At 37.5% G+C, this 13,398-nt stretch overlaps 1 protein-coding gene across 50 annotated transcripts in view; it reads right to left on the reverse strand.

Moving 5' to 3' along the window:
- Positions 1 to 13,398, reverse strand: part of NEB (nebulin) — a 249,303-nt gene that overhangs the window by 194,363 nt on the left and 41,542 nt on the right. For 25 of the 50 annotated variants that reach the window (XM_049887209.1, XM_049887208.1, XM_049887236.1 and 22 more), the window contains exons 20-37: positions 13,269 to 13,382; positions 11,984 to 12,085; positions 11,783 to 11,890; positions 11,588 to 11,692; positions 10,472 to 10,570; positions 8,606 to 8,710; positions 7,941 to 8,048; positions 7,741 to 7,854; positions 6,427 to 6,528; positions 6,226 to 6,333; positions 6,031 to 6,135; positions 4,906 to 5,004; positions 3,041 to 3,145; positions 2,376 to 2,483; positions 2,176 to 2,289; positions 869 to 970; positions 668 to 775; positions 473 to 577 (exon numbers count right to left, since the gene is read on the reverse strand). In XM_049887209.1, coding sequence (XP_049743166.1) covers positions 473 to 577; positions 668 to 775; positions 869 to 970; positions 2,176 to 2,289; positions 2,376 to 2,483; positions 3,041 to 3,145; positions 4,906 to 5,004; positions 6,031 to 6,135; positions 6,226 to 6,333; positions 6,427 to 6,528; positions 7,741 to 7,854; positions 7,941 to 8,048; positions 8,606 to 8,710; positions 10,472 to 10,570; positions 11,588 to 11,692; positions 11,783 to 11,890; positions 11,984 to 12,085; positions 13,269 to 13,382 — 1,911 coding nt within the window. The remainder of the gene's footprint in view (positions 1 to 472; positions 578 to 667; positions 776 to 868; positions 971 to 2,175; positions 2,290 to 2,375; positions 2,484 to 3,040; positions 3,146 to 4,905; positions 5,005 to 6,030; positions 6,136 to 6,225; positions 6,334 to 6,426; positions 6,529 to 7,740; positions 7,855 to 7,940; positions 8,049 to 8,605; positions 8,711 to 10,471; positions 10,571 to 11,587; positions 11,693 to 11,782; positions 11,891 to 11,983; positions 12,086 to 13,268; positions 13,383 to 13,398) is intronic. The other 25 variants (XM_049887225.1, XM_049887212.1, XM_049887226.1 and 22 more) reach the window with 22 other exon arrangements.

A 13,398-nucleotide genomic window follows, 5' to 3' on the forward strand; every position in this document is an offset into this window, starting at 1 on the left:
ATATTAGATTTCTTATTACTGCCTGATATCTTTCTACCTTCCTGGCTCTCTTCCCTTGATTCTTGTCAGTCTCTGTCACTAGAATGCATGCTACACAAGAGGCAGACCTGGATGGCATTGTGCCCTGCTGTTCTCCAGCACCAAGGACAGTACCTGGCACAGTTAGACCCTCAATGTAAATTTGTTGAAAGAAGGAACCTCTGTCTTCCACAAACTTCCACACCCTCCCTTTGCCCTATATGCATGATTACATAAATTAATGGAAATAAAGTTTTCTAAAACCTGAGGTTATTTGTAGCAAACAGCCTTCTTCCTGGTAATGTTCGCATTCCCCAACTCCACACAAAAACCAAAAGTTTAGTTTTGTTTTGGCTAAACACTAGATGCCAACATTTTAACTGCTGCTAAATTTGCCACTAGATGTCACAAGAATCCCAAACCCAATTTCAAGAATTCAGGGCAGTTGACTTACATCTTTACACTGGTCTAGCTTCTTGATGGCTTCATATTCTTGGGTTATTGTCTGAGGGAAGTAGCATTTCCCTTTATCTTCTTCATATTCTGCTTTGTAGTTTTTCTACAAGGAGAAAGAACAAAAACAGATCATGATTGTCATTGCTCCCAAACAATGTCACTGTAAGGCATGAACAATTGTCTTGTAACTTACGTCACTATTTTGGGCGGCAACTCTCCTGCAGTGCATTTGATATGGGTCTTCAGGGCTGCCCACATAATGTCCCAGGATATCCCTTACATATGAATCCTTATATTTATTCTGAAAAAGAAAACACATGTAACACAAATTGGCAATTATTTGCCAAACAATAGGAAAGTTCTCAAGCCCCAGAAGCAATCATAGTAGTTGAACCTCGCCAAAGTTCTTCAGCAGAGTGTCAAGTTGATATTTAGGAGTCTCGCAGTAATTCACACTCTTTGCCTTTGTCTTCTCATAGTTCTCCTTGTATAATCTCTGTCAGAAGAAAAGAAAATTAGAGAAAGCAAAAGAAAAACATATCTCATAGAACAAAATGCATGTCATTTCCATGCTTTAACTAAATGGATATATTTTGTGTTTTTCATCATTTGTTTTCCACAAAGCAGAAACGCTGAATGAATATGTTAGAGGCTCAAATTTTGTATAGTCTTCTAAAAAGCATATAAACATTTATGTGACTTTCCCTAATATGTGTGAAACCGAATAAATTAGAGCACAGCAACGCTGCTGTCTAAAAAAGTTTTGTCTTGAAATAATTATTTCCATTTGGACATACTTCGAGGAAAATTAATTTTTAACAGTTACTCTAAAATGAGGCATAAGGTACAAGGTGGACTTAAGATACTTGGGCACTGTCCCAGAAAAGCATTTGATGGAACACTTTTTACGTCCACCTCTGGAAGTTGGCTTTTGTCATTAATGCCCACCACTGTACCTTGTAGCAATGATGCCTGAAAAGATGGCTTTCTCTGCTTTATTGCATCTATCACGTATTTCTTCATGATCTCTTTTAATTCCGCCATGTAGAAATCCAAAAAAAATACTCAATAAAGAAAACATTATTTATAAATGATATGGACTAATTTGGAGTATATTTGTTTTGCTAGTAATTAGACAATCTATTTTTGTAAAGAGTTTTATTTTGTTTTTTAAGTATTTTAGGGCCTTTAAAATGATAACAGTATTTTTTTTTTGAATTATAAAAAACTTTGCTTTTGAGCTTAGGCTTCATCTTCATCTAACTTCTCCTACTTTATCTTTCCTTTGCCTCATCTTCTCTTTTCTTGTTTTTTATGTAGTATTTTTGTAAACTCCCTTAAATTAACTCAGGGCCTGGAATAAACACTGACGTGCACACATGCGTATATTTCTGCATGCTGAGATATTGAGCTCATTTCTAGGAATAACGATAACAAAAATGACATTGCTAGTGCATCTTTTCCCCTAATAAGTTCAGGGCATTAGGACATTAAGGAAACCTTTACAAGATTCACTGGAGTTCCAGTGTGCAGAGGAATAAATATGAATGAGGAAGTTAATCTCCCTTTCCCACCCTGGTCTTCACATTTGATTTGTCGTCCTAAACCTGAGACTTCAGTTGGCCTAACACCCCTTCCAAGGCCACATTAAACAGCAAGTGCAGCCACATCTGAAACCAGGGTGATGACAAAGACACTCACGTCACTCTGGTTTTTGGCCGTCTGCAAGGAGTGCAGCATCTTGGGATCGTCATTAATGCTGAGGGCTCCAATCATTTTCCCTCTGCTTTTTTCATAGTCTTTCTTGTACAACACCTGCAGTGACATTACACATGTGAGCAAGATCCCACTCATCAGGAAGCATCCCCGAGGCCCCTGCCCTGGACACTGGGCATACTCACATCACTAACGTTCCTGCTGTTGGCTTTGGCTGCCAGCAGGGGAATGGCGTCCACTTTAATGTCAAACTTCTTAGCTTTGCTCTTCTCCCAGTCATGCTTATAAACATTCTGGACAGAAATGTTTTAGCAAATAAATTATAAGAACATCTAACACAAACCAATTCAGTAAAATTAAAAGCAAAACAGATAGACATTTTACATATATGGAATTTTTTCACCTATGTATATTGTATTTACCAAAGGGCAATATAACTATTGATCCATCTATCATCCAGCTTCTTCCCCTCTATCACTAAGTAACTGTAATATATGTTTTCTAATGATCTATGAACTTTCTAAAGACTCTGCTGTCCTGTAGTATAAAGAATAATATAAAATGACAACCACTTTGGAAAAGGCAGAATGTGACATTTGCTTAGGAAATATGTAAAACTCTTGGGATTATCAGAGAGATAATTAAGAGAATGTGTCTGCTCATTAGACACAGTGGAAATGCAATCTGATAGCTAAGAAGAGCCAGTTCACTTGGACCTTAAAAGCTCCACTTATGACAATCGCAGTGGTTGTTGATTTCATAACTCCTAATACAGTCTTCTGAATACTTATATAACATTTCCTCTTTTCACACTCACGCTGACAAAGGCTTTTGTGCCTTTGGTACTTACGTCACTCAGGTTATAAGCATTGATTCTATGTTGGATAAACTGTGGAGCATCTGCAGGTACATTGCACTTGAACTTCTCGCTTTCATGTTTTGCTTTGTAACTCAGCTGAAAAATAGAAGAGGTAGGAACTTCCTTGAATTTATATACAACAGTACAGATAGCTCAGGGATTATCTGGGTGGTGCAAATGGCTAAGCAGTCGACTACTAACTGAAAACCTGGTGGTTCAAACCCACCCAGAGGCATCTCAGAAAGCAGGCCTGATGATCTACTTCCAAAAAGGTCATGGTCTTCAAAACCCTATGGAACAGTTCTACTCTGCACATTTGTGGTCACTAGGAGTGGGAACCAACTCGATAGCAAACAACAACCATAACAACACAGATAGCTACATCATCAGTACCCTTTTCAGAAAAAATGCCTCAAATTGATACCAGTTGCAATACCACACAGGGTCCAGCCAGTTGAAGTACCACACAGGGCCCAGATCGTACCCTCTGCTTCACCGGCTGTGGCATAACCAAGCTTTGGGTTGCCATTTAGTAAATGCTTTCACAGTGTAGATACGGGAAACCCACTATCTGATCTGAACTTCTAGGCTACACCTTGAGAGCATGACAACTCAAAAGCCCCTGGAACTCTGTAATCAGAGCACTAACAAGAACAATACTGATTCTAAATAAAATAATACTACAATTAAAGAGGTATAAATTCTTATTGTATAAGATACACTAAATATTGGACTTTATAGAATTTTAAAGGCAAACTTGGCTGGAAGGAAAGGAGAGCAAGAAAGAAAGGAGACCATTGAATTCTAGAGCTAAGGAAAAAATGCACAAGATGGGGAGCTGTGTAATAAGCGTCTTTAAGACAAGGTTCTTGGCGTAACAGGACCACTAAGAAGGATTGGTGAATGGGCACACGTACAGTACTGTACTCCTCACACCTTGCCTGTCTCAGTGTCAATTGTGTTTAGCTAGCTGTTCTTTCTTAGTGCACATAAAATTAGTATGCTAGGAAAAACTGCCTGTGAACCAATGCAAATTCTCAGTTATAGCAGGACGATTTCCATATTTTATTTTTCTATCATGAGAAGAATGTGTTACTCTAGGATTTTGCTGTGCTAGCACCTTGTTACTGTGTGCATGTGGTGCACCAACTGGCCAGTAGTATCAGCATCTCTTGGGAATTTATTAGAAAGCACAGAATATTGGCTCCCACCTCAGATCTATTGGCTCAGAATCTGCATTTTAATGGGGTCCTGGGTTATCTGCATGCATGTGAGCATTTGAGAAGTACTGCTACTCTTCCCCTCTTCTTGACATAGCTGGACTATTCCTGCCTTTGACCTTCTCTAACCACCCAAGGAAAAGTGCCTATTCACTCAGTCTCTAACTCACTCTATTTAATTCTCTGTCATCATCTTATGTTAATTTTCTTATCATTGCCTGATATCTTTCCGGTTTCTGTGCTCTCATCTTTGTTTAAAGTCTTGTTAGCAAACCAAGAATGGGAAATACTTGCCTTGTTACCAACCCAAGGGGATGCTTTTGTTGTCTTCATTTATTGAAGTTGGCATGAAGTTTCAGTGTGCATTATTTTTGTTATGGTACAGAGTCTAACAAATAAGTACGATATTCCTAACAAAAATCAGTAACTTATTGAAGAAATATTTATTACTAACACCATTTTTCCCAAAGATACGATTTTATCTGGCTGCTTTTTGGCATCTTAATAATCAAATATTGAAAAATAATATTACAGGGATAGTAGATGAGCCCATGAAGAATTGAGCATTTAAAAAATATATTTTAAAGAAGGAAAGCACTCTGGGTAACCTATTCTTGGATAAACCAAGGCACTTACATCACTCAGCTGTTTCGTATTGCGCTGGGCTTGCAACTGTACAGGAGAGTCAGTGACAGCCGTGAATTTGGTTTTATCTGGATGAACTTTGTAGGTATGCTGGAAAAGAAGGCATTCTTTAATGACATTTCATAATACATGTTTACAATCTTGTTCCCATACATACTAACATGTAAATAAGCTTTCTACTAAAGCAAATATAGCTTGTTTTGTTCTTGAAATATTGCTTTGTATGTTCTCACCTCTCTCTCTTTCTCTCTCTCCCTTTTTCTCTTCAACATTCTCTCTGGCAATTGCCTCTAAATTGATCTCCCTGCTATCATTCAGTAAGTAGGTCAATCTTTCTGTTTCTTAAGCTCTTTACTCTATTTTTTTTTTAATCTGGGCTGAACCTTAATTCAATCTGTTCCTCTTCTCCTACCACTTCACCTCCTACTATGTCCACCTTCCCAATATATTCGTGCCATCTTATCCTTTGAATTCCTAGAACACCAAGCTCCTTCCATTTTTAGGATGTATATTCTGCTGCTCCTCAGCTAGTTTTGGCATGGCTGGACCATTGCTGCCTTCAACTTTTATTGACCATCCAATGTAAGGTGCCCACTCACTCATTCACTTTCACGTCTTCCTCTTTAATTCTGCATCTTCGTCCTATATTAGATTTCTTATTACTGCCTGATATCTTTCTGGCTTTCTGGCTCTCTTCCCTTGATTCTTGTCAGTCTCTGTCACTAGAATGCATGCTACACAAGAGGCAGACCTGATTGGCCTTGTGCCCTGCTGTTCTCCAGAACCAAGGACAGTACCTGGCACTGTTAGACCCTCAACGTAAATTTGTTGAAAGAACAAACCTCTGTCTTCCACAAACCTCCATACCCTCCCTTTGCCCTATATGCATAATTACATAAAATAATGAAAATAATGATTTTAAAAACATGAACTTATTTGTAACAACAGCCTTCTTCATATAATGTTTGTATTCCCTGACTCCACACAAAAACCAGAAATTTAGATTTAATAACTCCTGCTAAACACTAGATGCCAACATTTTAACTGCTGCTAAATTTGCCACTAGATGTCACAAGAATCCCAAACCCTTTCAAGAATTCAGAGCAGCTGACTTACATCTTTACACTGGTCTAGCTTCTTGATGGCTTCATATTCTTGGGTTATTGTCTGAGGGAAGTAGCATTTCCCTTTATCTTCTTCATATTCTGCTTTGTAGTTTTTCTACAAGGAGAAAGAACAAAAACAGATCATGATTGTCATTGCTCCCAAACAATGTCACTGTAAGGCATGAACAATTGTCTTGTAACTTACGTCACTATTTTGGGCGGCAACTCTCCTGCAGTGCATTTGATATGGGTCTTCAGGGCTGCCCACATAATGTCCCAAGATATCCTTTACATATGAATCCTTATATTTATTCTGAAAAAGAAAACATATGTAACCCAAATTGGCAATTATTTCCCAAGCAATAAGAAAGTCCTCAAGCCCCAGAAGTAATCATGGTAGTTGAACCTCGCCAAAGTTCTTCAGCAGAGTGTCAAGTTGATATTTAGGAGTCTCGCAGTAATTCACGCTCTTTGCCTTTGTCTTCTCATAGTTCTCCTTGTATAATCTCTGTCAGAAGAAAAGAAAATTAGGGAAAGACAGCAAAAGAAAAAACATATCTCATAAAACAAAATGCATGTCATTTCTATACTTTCACTAAATGGATATATTTTGTCTTTTTCACTATTTATTTTCCACAAAGCAGAAATGCTGAATGAATATGTTAGGGGCTCATATTTCGTATAATTTAGTCTTCTAAAAATCATACAAACGTTTATGTGACTTGCCCTAATATGTGTGAAACTGAATAAGTTGGAGCACACCAAAGTTGCTGTCTAAAAAAGTTTTGTCTTGAAATAATTATTTCCATTTGAACATACTTGGAGGAAAATGAAGTTTTTAATAGTTACTCTAAAATGAGGCATAAGGTACAAGGTGGACTTAAGATACTTGGGCACTGTCCCAGAAAAGCTTTTGATGGAACACTTTTTATGTTCACCTCTGGAAGTTGGCTTTTGTCATTAATGCCCACTATTGCACCTTGTAGCAATGATACCTGAAAAGATGGCTTTCTTTGCTTTATTGCATCTATCATATATTCTTCATGATCTGTTTTAATTCTGCCAGGTAGAAATCCAAAAAAAAAAAATACTCAATAAAGAAAACATTATTTATAAATGATGTGGACTAATTTGGAGTATATCTGTTTTGCTAGTAATTAGAAAATCTATTTTTGTAAAGAGTTTTATTTTCTTTTTAGTAAGTATTTTAAGGCCTTTAAAATGATATCAATATTTTTTTTGAATTATAAAAATAAATACTTTGCTTTTCCTTCATCCAACTTCTCCTACTTTATCTTTCCTTTGCCTCATCTTCTCTTTTCTTGTTTTTTATGTAGTATTTTTGTAAACTCCCTTAAACTAACTCAGGGCCTGGAATAAACACCAACACGCACACATGCGTATATTTCTGCATGCTGAGATATTGAGCTCATTTCTAGGAATAACAATAACAAAAATGACATTGCTAATGCATCTTTTCCCCTAATAAGTTCAGGGCATTAGGACATTAAGGAAACCTTTACAATATTCACTGGAGTTCCAGTGTGCAGAGGAATAAATATGAATGAGGAAGTTAACCTCCCTTTCCCACCCTGGTCTTCATATTTGATTTGTCACCCTTAAACCTGAGACTTCAGTTGGCCTAACACCCCTTCCAAGGCTACATTAAACAGCAAGTGCAGCCACATCTGAAAACACGGATGATGACAAAGACACTCACGTCACTCTGGTTTCTCGCTGTCTGCAAAGAGTGCAGCATCTTGGGATCGTCATTAATGCTGAGGGCTCCAATCATTTTCCCTCTGCTTTTTTCATAGTCTTTCTTGTACAACACCTGCAGTGACATTATACATGTGAGCAAGATCCCACTCATCAGGAAGCATCCCCGAGGCCCCTGCCCTGGACACTGGGTATACTCACATCACTAACGTTCCTGCTGTTGGCTTTGGCTGCCAGCAGAGGAATGGCGTCCACTTTAATGTCAAACTTCTTAGCTTTGCTCTTCTCCCAGTCATGCTTATAAACATTCTGGACAGAAATATTTTAGCAAATAAATTATAAGAACATCTAACACAAACCAATTCAGTAAAATTAAAAGCAAAACAGATAGACATTTTACATATATGGAATTTTTTCACCTATGTATATTGTATTTACCAAAGGGCAATATAACTATTGATCCATCTATCATCCAGCTTCTTCCCCTCTATCACTAAGTAACTGTAATATATGTTTTCTAATGATCTATGAACTTTCTAAAGACTCTGCTGTCCTGTTGTATAAAGGATAATATAAAATGACAACCACTTTGGAAAAGGCAGAATGTGACATTTGCTTAGGAAATATGTAAAACTCTTGGGATTATCAGAGAGATAATTAAGAGAATGTGTCTGCTCATTAGACACAGTGGAAATGCAATCTGATAGCTAAGAAGAGCCAGTTCACTTGGACCTTAAAAGCTCCACTTATGACAATCGCAGTGGTTGTTGATTTCATAACTCCTAATACAGTCTTCTGAATACTTATATAACATTTCCTCTTTTCACACTCACGCTGACAAAGGCTTTTGTGCCTTTGGTACTTACGTCACTCAGGTTATAAGCATTGATTCTATGTTGGATAAACTGTGGAGCATCTGCAGGTACATTGCACTTGAACTTCTCACTTTCATGTTTTGCTTTGTAACTTAGCTGAAAAATAGAAGAGGTAGGAACTACCTTGAATTTATATGCAACAGTACAGATAGCTCAGGGATTATCTGGGTGGTGCAAATGGCTAAGCAGTCGACTACTAACTGAAAACCTGGTGGTTCAAACCCACCCAGAGGCATCTCAGAAAGCAGGCCTGATGATCTACTTCCAAAAAGGTCATGGTCTTCAAAACCCTATGGAACAGTTCTACTCTGCACATTTGTGGTCACTAGGAGTGGGAACCAACTCGATAGCCAACAACAACCATAACAACACAGATAGCTACATCATCAGTACCCTTTTCAGAAAAAATGCCTCAAATTGATACCAGTTGCAATACCACACAGGGTCCAGCCAGTTGAAGTACCACACAGGGCCCAGATCGTACCCTCTGCTTCACCGGCTGTGGCATAACCAAGCTTTGGGTTGCCATTTAGTAAATGCTTTCACAGTGTAGATACGGGAAACCCACTATCTGATCTGAACTTCTAGGCTACACCTTGAGAGCATGACAACTCAAAAGCCCTGAAACTCTGTAATCAGAGCACTAACAAGAACAATACTAATTCTAAATAAAATAATACTACAATTAAAGAGGTGTAAATTCTTATTGTATAAGATATACTAACTATTGGAATTTATTTAAAGAATTTTAAAGGCAAACTTGGCTGAAAGGAAGGGAGAGCAGGAAAGAAAGGAGACCATTGAATTCTAAAGCTAAGGAAAAAATGCACAAGATGGGGAGCTGTGTAATAAGCACCTTCAAGACAAGGTTCTTGGCATAACAGGACCAGTAAGAACGATTGGTACATAGGCACACGTACAGTACTGTACTCCTCACACCTTGCCTGGCTCAGTGTCAACTGTGTTTAGCTAGCTGTTCTTTCTTAGTGCACATAAAATTAGTATGCTAGGAAAAACTGCCTGTGAACCAATGCAAATTCTCAGTTATAGCAGGACGATTTCCATATTTTATTTTTCTATCATGAGAAGAACGTGTTACTCTAGGATTTTGCTGTGCTAGCACCTTGTTACTGTGTGCATGTGGTGCACCAACTGGCCAGTAGTATCAGCATCCCCTGAGGATTTATTAGAAAGCCCATATCAGCTCCCACCTCAGATCTACTGGATCAGAATCTGCATTTTAACAGGGTCATCTGTATGTATGTGAACATTTGAGAAGTACTGCTGCTCTTCCCCTCATCTTGGCATGGCTGGACCATTCCTGCCTTTGATCTTCTCTGACTACCCAATGAAAAGTACTCGTTCACTCAATCTCTAACATCACCCTGTTTTAATTCTCTATCTTCTTCCTATTTTAATTTTCTTATCATTGCCTGATATCTTTCTGGTTTCTGTGCTCTCACCCTTTGTTTAAAATCTTGTTAGTAAACCAAGAATGAGAAATGCTTGCCTTATCCAAGGGGATGCTTTCGTTGTCTTTGTTTATTCAAGTTAGCATGAAGTTTCAGTGTTCATTATTTTTGTTATGGAACAGATCCTAATGAGTAAGTAAGGTATTCCTAATAAAAATCAGTAACTTATTAAAGAAATACTTGTTATTTATTATTGTCTAACACCATTTTTCCCAAAGCTACGATTTTATCTGGCTGCTTTTTCACATCTTATTAAACAAATCTTGAAAAATAACATTTCTGGGATAGTAGATGAGCCCATGAAGAATTAAGCATTTAAAAGCTTATGTTTTAAAGAAGCAAAGCACTCTGGGTAACCTATTCTTGGATAAACCAAGGCACTTACATCACTCAGCTGTTTCGTATTGCGCTGGGCTTGCAACTGTACAGGAGAGTCAGTGACAGCCGTGAATTTGGTTTTATCTGGATGAACTTTGTAGGTATGCTGGAAAAGAAGACGTTCTTTAATGAAATTTCTTAATACATGTTTACGATCTTGTTCTTATACATACTAACATGTAAATAAGTTTTCCACTAAAGCAAATATAGCTTGTTTTGTTCTTGAAACATTGCTTCGTATGTTCTCACCTCTCTCTTTCTCTCTCCCTTTTTCTCTTCCTCATTCTCTCTGGCAATTGCCTCTAATCTCCCTGCTATCATTCAGTAAGTAGGTCAATCTTTCTGTTTCTAAAGCTCTTCACCCTATTTTGTTTTTAATCTGGGCTGAACCTTAATTCAACCTGTTCTTCTTCTCCTACCACTTCACCTCCTACTATGTCCACCTCCCCAATATGTTCCTGCCGTCTCATCCTTTGAATTCCTAGAACACCAAGCTCCTTCCATCCTTAGGCTGTACTTTCTGCTGCTCTTCCCCTAGCTTAGACATGACTGGACCATTGCTGCCTTCAACCTTTATTGACCATCCAATGTAAAGTGCCCATTCATTCACTCACTTTCACATCATCCTCTTTAATTCTGCATCTTCATCCTATATTAGATTTCTTATTACTGCCTGATATCTTTCTGGCTTTCTGGCTCTCTTCCCTTGATTCTTGTCAGTCTCTGTCACTAGAATGCATGCTACACAAGAGGCAGACCTGATTGGCCTTGTGCCCTGCTGTTCTCCAGAACCAAGGACAGTACCTGGCACTGTTAGACCCTCAACGTAAATTTGTTGAAAGAACAAACCTCTGTCTTCCACAAACCTCCATACCCTCCCTTTGCCCTATATGCATAATTACATAAAATAATGAAAATAATGATTTTAAAAACATGAACTTATTTGTAACAACAGCCTTCTTCATATAATGTTTGTATTCCCTGACTCCACACAAAAACCAGAAATTTAGATTTAATAACTCCTGCTAAACACTAGATGCCAACATTTTAACTGCTGCTAAATTTGCCACTAGATGTCACAAGAATCCCAAACCCTTTCAAGAATTCAGAGCAGCTGACTTACATCTTTACACTGGTCTAGCTTCTTGATGGCTTCATATTCTTGGGTTATTGTCTGAGGGAAGTAGCATTTCCCTTTATCTTCTTCATATTCTGCTTTGTAGTTTTTCTACAAGGAGAAAGAACAAAAACAGATCATGATTGTCATTGCTCCCAAACAATGTCACTGTAAGACATGAACAATTGTCTTGTAACTTACGTCACTATTTTGGGCGGCAACTCTCCTGCAGTGCATTTGATATGGGTCTTCAGGGCTGCCCACATAATGTCCCAAGATATCCTTTACATATGAATCCTTATATTTATTCTGAAAAAGAAAACATATGTAACCCAAATTGGCAATTATTTCCCAAGCAATAAGAAAGTCCTCAAGCCCCAGAAGTAATCATGGTAGTTGAACCTCGCCAAAGTTCTTCAGCAGAGTGTCAAGTTGATATTTAGGAGTCTCGCAGTAATTCACGCTCTTTGCCTTTGTCTTCTCATAGTTCTCCTTGTATAATTTCTGTCAAAGGGAAAAGAAAATTAGGGAAAGACAGCAAAAATAAATACATCTCACAGAACAAAATGCATGTCATTTCTATCCTTTAGCCAAACGGATTTTTTTTTTTTTTTTAGCATTTATTTCCCACAAAGCAGAAATGCTGAATGAATATGTCAGAGGCTCATATTTTGTATAATTTAGTCTTTTAAAAATCATACATTTATGTGACTTGCTGTAATATGTGTGAAACTGAATAAATTAGAGCACACCAAAGTTGCTGTCTAAAAAAGTTTTGTTTTGAAATAATTATTTCCTTTTGAACATACTTGGAGGAAAATGAAGTTTTTAATAGTTACTCTAAAATGAGGCATAAGGTACAAGGTGGACTTAAGATACTTGGGCACTGTCCCAGAAAAGCTTTTGATGGAACACTTTTTACGTTCACCTCTGGAGGTTGGCTTTTGTCATTAATGCCCACCATTGTACCTTGTAGCAATGATACCTGAAAAGATGGCTTTCTCTACTTTATCACATCTATCACATATTTCTTCATGATCTCTTTTAATTCTCCCATGTAGCAATCCAAAAATATACTCAATAAAGAAAAAAATTATTTATAAATGATATGGCCTATTTGAGAGTATATTTGTTTTGCTAATAATTAGAAAATCTGTTTTTGTAAAGAGTTTTATTTTATTTTTAATGAGTACCTAAGACCTTTAAAATGATATCAACATTTTATTAAAATTTTTAAAAATACTTTGTTTTTAAGCTTATGTGTTATCTAACTTCTCCTACTTTATTTTTCGTTAGCCTGATTTTCTCATTTCTTGTTTTTTATCTTGTATTTTTGTAAACTGCCTTAAATCAGGTTAGAGCCTGGAATAAATTTGAACATGCTGAGATATTGAGCTCATTTCTAGGAATAACAATAAAGAAAATGACGTTGCTTGTACGTCTTTTCCCCTAACAAGCTGAGAGCATTAAGGAGATTAAGGAAACCTTTAAAATATTCACTGGAGTTCCAACATGCAGAGACGTAAATAGGAATGAGGAAGTTAGTCTTCCTTTTTCCACCCAGGCTTTCATGTTTGATTTGTCGCCCTAAACCTGAGACTTCAGTTGGCCTAACACCCCTTCCAAGGCCACATTAACAGCAAGTGCAGCCACATCTGAAAACACGGATGATGACAAAGACACTCACGTCACTCTGGTTTTTGGCCGTCTGCAAAGAGTGCAGCATCTTAGGATCATCGTTAATGCTGAGGGCTCCAATCATTTTCCCTTTGCTTTTTTCATAGTCTTTCTTGTACAACACCTGCAGTGACATTATA

This window comes from Elephas maximus, chromosome 6, assembly GCF_024166365.1.
Source record: "Elephas maximus indicus isolate mEleMax1 chromosome 6, mEleMax1 primary haplotype, whole genome shotgun sequence".
Taxonomy (NCBI): domain Eukaryota; kingdom Metazoa; phylum Chordata; class Mammalia; order Proboscidea; family Elephantidae; genus Elephas; species Elephas maximus.